The sequence below is a fragment of the Littorina saxatilis genome, linkage group LG12 (genome assembly GCF_037325665.1).
Source record: "Littorina saxatilis isolate snail1 linkage group LG12, US_GU_Lsax_2.0, whole genome shotgun sequence".
In the NCBI taxonomy this organism is placed as follows: Eukaryota; Metazoa; Mollusca; class Gastropoda; order Littorinimorpha; family Littorinidae; genus Littorina; species Littorina saxatilis.
In genome coordinates this window covers 61,761,585-61,767,584 of record NC_090256.1, presented here as the reverse complement: position 1 = coordinate 61,767,584, position 6,000 = coordinate 61,761,585, and the positions used below count along the sequence as shown (strand labels likewise).

General features: G+C 38.5%; 1 protein-coding gene across 2 annotated transcripts in view; it reads left to right on the top strand.

Annotated features, from left to right (window-relative positions):
• The first annotated feature begins 507 nt into the window (after positions 1-507).
• The window catches only part of LOC138982486 (protein mono-ADP-ribosyltransferase PARP14-like), a 33,257-nt gene continuing 27,764 nt past the window's right edge, over positions 508-6,000 (top strand). For both annotated transcript variants that reach the window (XM_070355791.1, XM_070355789.1), the window contains exon 1: positions 508-1,362. In XM_070355791.1, coding sequence (XP_070211892.1) covers positions 1,191-1,362 — 172 coding nt within the window. In that variant the 5' untranslated portion in view covers positions 508-1,190. The remainder of the gene's footprint in view (positions 1,363-6,000) is intronic.

Genomic DNA, 6,000 nt, shown 5'->3' with positions numbered 1-6,000 from the left:
ATCCATGTCGCCAGACATGAACCCGATAGAACACCTCTGGGATGAATTGGACAGACGTGTGCGCAGGCGAGAAGAAGCGCCGGCAAATCACCGCGATCTATTGCAGGCACTTCAGGAGGAGTGGGACACCATCCCACAGCAAGATATCCGGCATCTGATCCAGTCCATGCCCAGAAGGTGCTGGGCAGTTGTTGCTGCTCAAGGCAGTCACACCCCCTACTGACTTGACAGCCTCGGCACCCAATCGTATTGATTGACTGATTGATTTGAAGATGCAAATGAACTGTGTGTGCATTCAACTGTGTCCATACCAAATTTCAAACAAATAATCTAAATATTGGATTTTCTGTTAATTTTTTCAAAAAATAAAACAAATTTGGCAAGTAGCAACTATGCGTTTCTTTTTTTGAACAGTATATATTAATCAAATGAAAATTTACTTAAAAATTTTCGATTTCAACACATGCACAAAAACAATCTTTACTGCCATCAAGGAAAAAAGTTGTATCATCAGCAAACTGCGAAAGAAGAACTACTTCATTCCCTATAATAACACCTTTTATGTGAAATCAGGGGAGACAAGGCAGATGAAACACAGGCCACACAATTAAGACATACAAGCAAAAATCAACAAAGTCAATGTGTAGTGTTGCTGCAGTAGGCCACCGAAGTGACAATTATTTGATTAAATTTTGTAATTACTTTACCTTACCTATGTTTTTCAAGAATAGATAGTTATAATTGCCAAACCTGTTAATTAATTTAATTGGGGATTCTCATGGAGTCAAACAATTAAATTTCATTATAAAATCTAGAGTCGATCCATAAAGCTTTTGGGGCTAGCTGTTCCGCAAGGACGAAGGATAAGACAAGAGTAAAGACAGAGCAAAAATTATATTCTCGGTACCAAGACAAAGAACAGAGTGACCTAACGAGGTCAAGGGGAAATCATCCACACTCGCTGGAACAGATCTCTGGCATTACACAGCGATTGGTCCATGTGCTACTCATTAAGTATGCATGAGGTTCCAGCAGGGGGATACCGATTTCCTATAAATCTCCTTGTTACTCACAAGACTTTTTATCTTTACGTGCTGGTGTACCATATATAAGTGCAAGCACCTCCTGCACAGAGAAGGTAGACATTGTATATTTGACTTTTAGTTCTAGGTGAAGTCAGAATTGCTCCAATGGAGGATCCCACCCCTCCTTCAACTGTCATGGTCAAAGGCTTTGATCTGAGGAAAGGTGAAGTGTGTCGCTTCTACTTTGAGAATACTAGGAAGGGAGGTGGAGATATCGCTGAACTTGTTGTGGATGAGGATCAAGAAGCCATTTTCATCACTTTTGAAGACCCGGAAGGTAAGCCTACATCACCAGGGATAAAGTGTAACTACCACGATAAATATTAGTTAACACTTTCTACCCCACCTATGTTGACCAAGTTTTTTTAGCCGAGACCAGCTGTTCTGCAGCAGGTACACTCAGAATTGTAGTAACTGGAATGCAGGCATTAGATCGATGTTACAGGAAGCGACTAAAGTGACCGTGTGTATGGATATATCCGTACCAGGTCAGTTAGAGCAATATGAGTGGGTACGGATATATCCGTACCTGGGAGACAATGAGTTAATGTCTGATAAACGAAGGGAAGTAACCGCTCTATTTACATGGGACATGCATGTGTAATAGAGTAAGTAAGAGTTATGGAGAACCAATCTCCTGGCACCTGAGACAAAAACAAGCAATGAAACAAACAAGCGACTATCAAATATTTCAAGAGATATTTCAAAAAGTGTGATTTTGGTCGTACAATCCTAAACATCTCCAAACTAGTGCAGCAGGAGATGAATTCTTAATCTTAGTCTTTACATTAAAGGCACAGTCAGCCTCCCATAAACCATCACAGACACTGTCAGGCTTTTACACACAGTACAAACACCCTTTCATACACTCACCGCTTGAGAACATCCAAGGTGCCTTCTGTAAAGAGCAAACAATTTTTCAAAGAATGTATTTTTGCGTGGTTTATCTTACCCCTGAGCCATCGTGAACCCGTGTGATTCAGTTTCCTTTTTTTCACAATTTAGTCGTCAGTTTGTGATTTCAATGCGACTCGTGTAAAGCTCACCATATATGGTCCCCAAATCAATAAACTCAGGAACGACATAAAGTGGATCGCTTACGTGAGTTGCAGGAGCGAGAAATTGACAGGTTGATCGAAAATCAACACCTGTCAGAAATGGAACTGAAATTAAGAGATCTCATTCAGATGGACAGAAATAAAAGGCCAAAATACTTTTCCAAGTTTATTTGTAAACAAAACGAAAATTAATCAATACGAACAAATTACATACAAATTACTTACACATTACAAGTTACACATCACGTTACGTATTACAACACACTCACACACAACATACTGGACTAGGACTAACGACGATGGGCCGAACAACCCACTCACTTAACCCATAACTGTCTCCATGGCGATGGTGGAGCTGAATCGGTGACCCTATATAAACAGAATACACCCACCGTCCTTAGACTAGAACTTACAACACAAAATCATCTAACAAGTCTGGTTTTGGACTTGCTTATATTTATCTCGAAACACTATCGAGTTATCAACACTGCATGAACAAAATATTATGCCGTTTGTGAATTCTAAAACCAGGGCAAGTTTGGTTTTTCAAACAGCTATATAAAATGTTTCAGATCTCCGAACTGGAAACCACAACACGACCTTAGGGCGCCCCAAAACACCAGTCGACGCACACTAGCAAACCCATAACATCTCAATACTATCGGATACAATAAGTCTACCAGTGTGACCACATAACTCCCTCTGAATCCTCATAATAAGATTGCCAAACTTTACACCACAAACATTGACATCATAGAGTAATGTCACACACCCTCAATACTGAAACCAACAAATACTCAAAATAACTACACATAACACCATGTACTCTTTAACACACTCAACAATATAAGTCTTCACACAAAAAGGAAACCTAAATCATTTACAGTAAAAAGAAACTATCCTAATAACAAAATCCATGCAAGTGGATTGCTGAATGGTTTCATAGCCTCAAATAAACTAATGTCAAAAGTAAATAAATCTAACATCAATATTTAGTATTTTGGTATGCACTCGTTTTGTTGTAAAATGGTCAATAAAATTAATGCGTGGCATCAAAACGTATTTTCATAAACGACAGAACTCTTTCCGATACCTCACACAGGTTTTTTCAAAACTCAAGGCCACATGGGACCAGACAATGACCATTTTCTATCTATTGGAATCATCTTCAATATTATTCATCCATGATTTATCTTTGCATAGAAATACAAGTAAACTGTTTGTGTGATCATCTCCCACAGTATTTTCAAAAATCGTATTTCAATTTGTACTGTATATTTAATTATATACAGACGACGCAAATACGAAAACGTATGAAAGGAGTTGACTCCATGTGTAAAAGGAATTAGATCCACGATCGCTCAGAGGTACTGCCCATACGGCGAAAACAAGAGAAGTAATCACTAAGTCGCATGTACGATCTCAGTGCAATGTGCAACATAAGATAAAGCAGTAGAGGACACATTTAAAGTCTTAATCCCTAATTTAATAAAACAACTCATGAAATGAGGAGGTCTACACTCGCTGTACGCTTATCTGCAATAGCACGTTATTGTGTACATGTACCTCTGAATCTAATACGCAACAAACGGCAACTTTAAGACCTCTAACAATCTGAGAAAATCTGGGCTCGTATTCTTGAAACAGCTGCAACTCATATACCGGCCTGTAAAACCACTTCCGCTCGATAAGTCCGCTAAGTGTTATTCATGAAACTCCGGGAAAGACTTACATGGGTGTCTCCGAGCTGAAAAGTTGGAGGACCCATCCCCCTCCTCTAAAACCGTCAATTTTGAATAAATCTTGTTAAAATATTGTTTGTAGATTTATGTCCCTCATGGACACACATTGGTGTCATTTAAGCACCAATGCATTGCGGACAAATACGAGATACCGCTCGCGAAAGATTTCAACCGATGCTCGATCATACCGGCTTGTGGTGAAAGCGTGCTAGCGTCTTCTTTAATGCATTACAGTGTCCGATTATTTTCAACTGATTCCGTGGTCCAACGGTTCTCTCGTTCGCCTGATGCGTGATTGAGTCGAGTTCAAATCTCCATCTGCCCGTAATTTTTTTTTAATTCTTTGGCATTTGTTTATTTTTGTTTATTTTCTTCATGTGCAAAAGAGTACGTTATAATAGCAAAATTGATTTTAAAAAAATGTTTTAGGCTGCAATGGTTTTGTTTTTAAATCTTTGGTTAAGATGATATTAGTTTATTGATAAAGTTTGTTAACTTAAACATGTAAACATTTGATTAAAAAAATTAAATAAATAACCATGAAGAAGGATGCTTCCCGCTTAAAAAAACAAAGGCGAGAGAGAAAAAAAACCCACCTAAAATGCGGTAGCAGCCACCTGCATGCAACTGAGATTAAAAACAAAAAAATAAAAAATAAATAAAAAGGGTCTCCCTGTGTTTTTATTTCATTCAGTTTGTTTGGGTAGTTGCTATTGACTTTGAAACTGACACGCTGGCTAAAAAGCTGCAACATTGTGTCCTTCAAAGTCAAACTGTCGTTTAACTACCGCCCGGTATTTATTTTTACTGCCCAGTAATTATTTATTTTTCCCCGGTATTCATGTGTGTCTATCGGAAGGTCGGCAGCTACCAGTTGGTTATTTTTAGAATTGAAGATTCCCGATGCTTGCTCTTCTCTGTGCACGCGTTACCGGCGTTTTCGCCGGCGTGTCAGTTTCAAAGTCAATAGCAACAACCCAAACAAACTGAATGAAATAAAAACACGGGGAGATTTTATTTTTATTTTTTTTATAAACCTCGGTTGCATGCAGGTGTACATGGCCTAGTACCTAGTAAACGCCCACCCCCCAGTTTCGACCAGTTGACTAGTAGACAAGGAAAATGAATAAAGATTATTCAGTCTGCTGTTATTGTTGTTTTTCAATTGTTTCCTTTCCTTAGACATGCTTCGGGGATTGGACAGAAAAAGGTTTCTGAAGTGGCTAGAGAATCGCAATACATTTTTGACTGGGAGGAAAAAGAAGAAACGAAAGCTTCATCTTTGGTTTAAACATAAGTTTATTTCAACAAATGTTACAATCATGACATGTATACAAAAGACACAGGTAACAGCAACAAGCTAGAAGCTAATAGTGGTGTTCCTGCATGGATATTATAACGTAAGGCGGTAACGGCTGAACAATTTGTCTAAATAAACCAAATTGGAAATCCAAAGCATCATCATTATAATCATCCTCATCTCATTAATCATCCAAAATTATCATAACATAATAAACGTTGCATAATCATTATAAAGAAAGACAGTAAGAGGAAGGAAGGAGGGGAAGAAAAGGAATAAAAAGAAGAGGGATGGGTAGGAGTTGTGCAGAAATTAAAGTTGTTGTCCGGCTTGTGGAGCATTGATTCTGGTTTGCCCAAAGCGGCCTGAACGTTCAATGAACGAGTGTACTCTTGACAAAATGTTCCTGTTCAAATCTAGAGAATACTGTCTGTCTCCATTTAGAAGGTGGGGGAGGTGAATACTATGGTTAGGGAGGGTATGTATGGTTTCTTGACGTGCTTCGCGATAATTTGGACAATCTAATAGGAAGTGTTTTACGGTTTCGGACGGAAATGCGCAGTCACAAGATGCATCTGTAGCAACGTGTCGTCTCACTAGATCGTTATTAAGATCACTTATATATAGCCTGAGCTTACAGTGAATTGTTTGTGATATGCGATCTCCAGAATACCAATTACACGGCAGACTTAAATCGTTTTTTGACAAAAAGTGCTTGAAGGACTTACTAAGTTTTATGTAGTCTGGTAAAGAATTCCAGAGTTGTGTTGTAGATGGGAGAAATGAGTTTTTGTATAATTCAGTGTTAAACGATG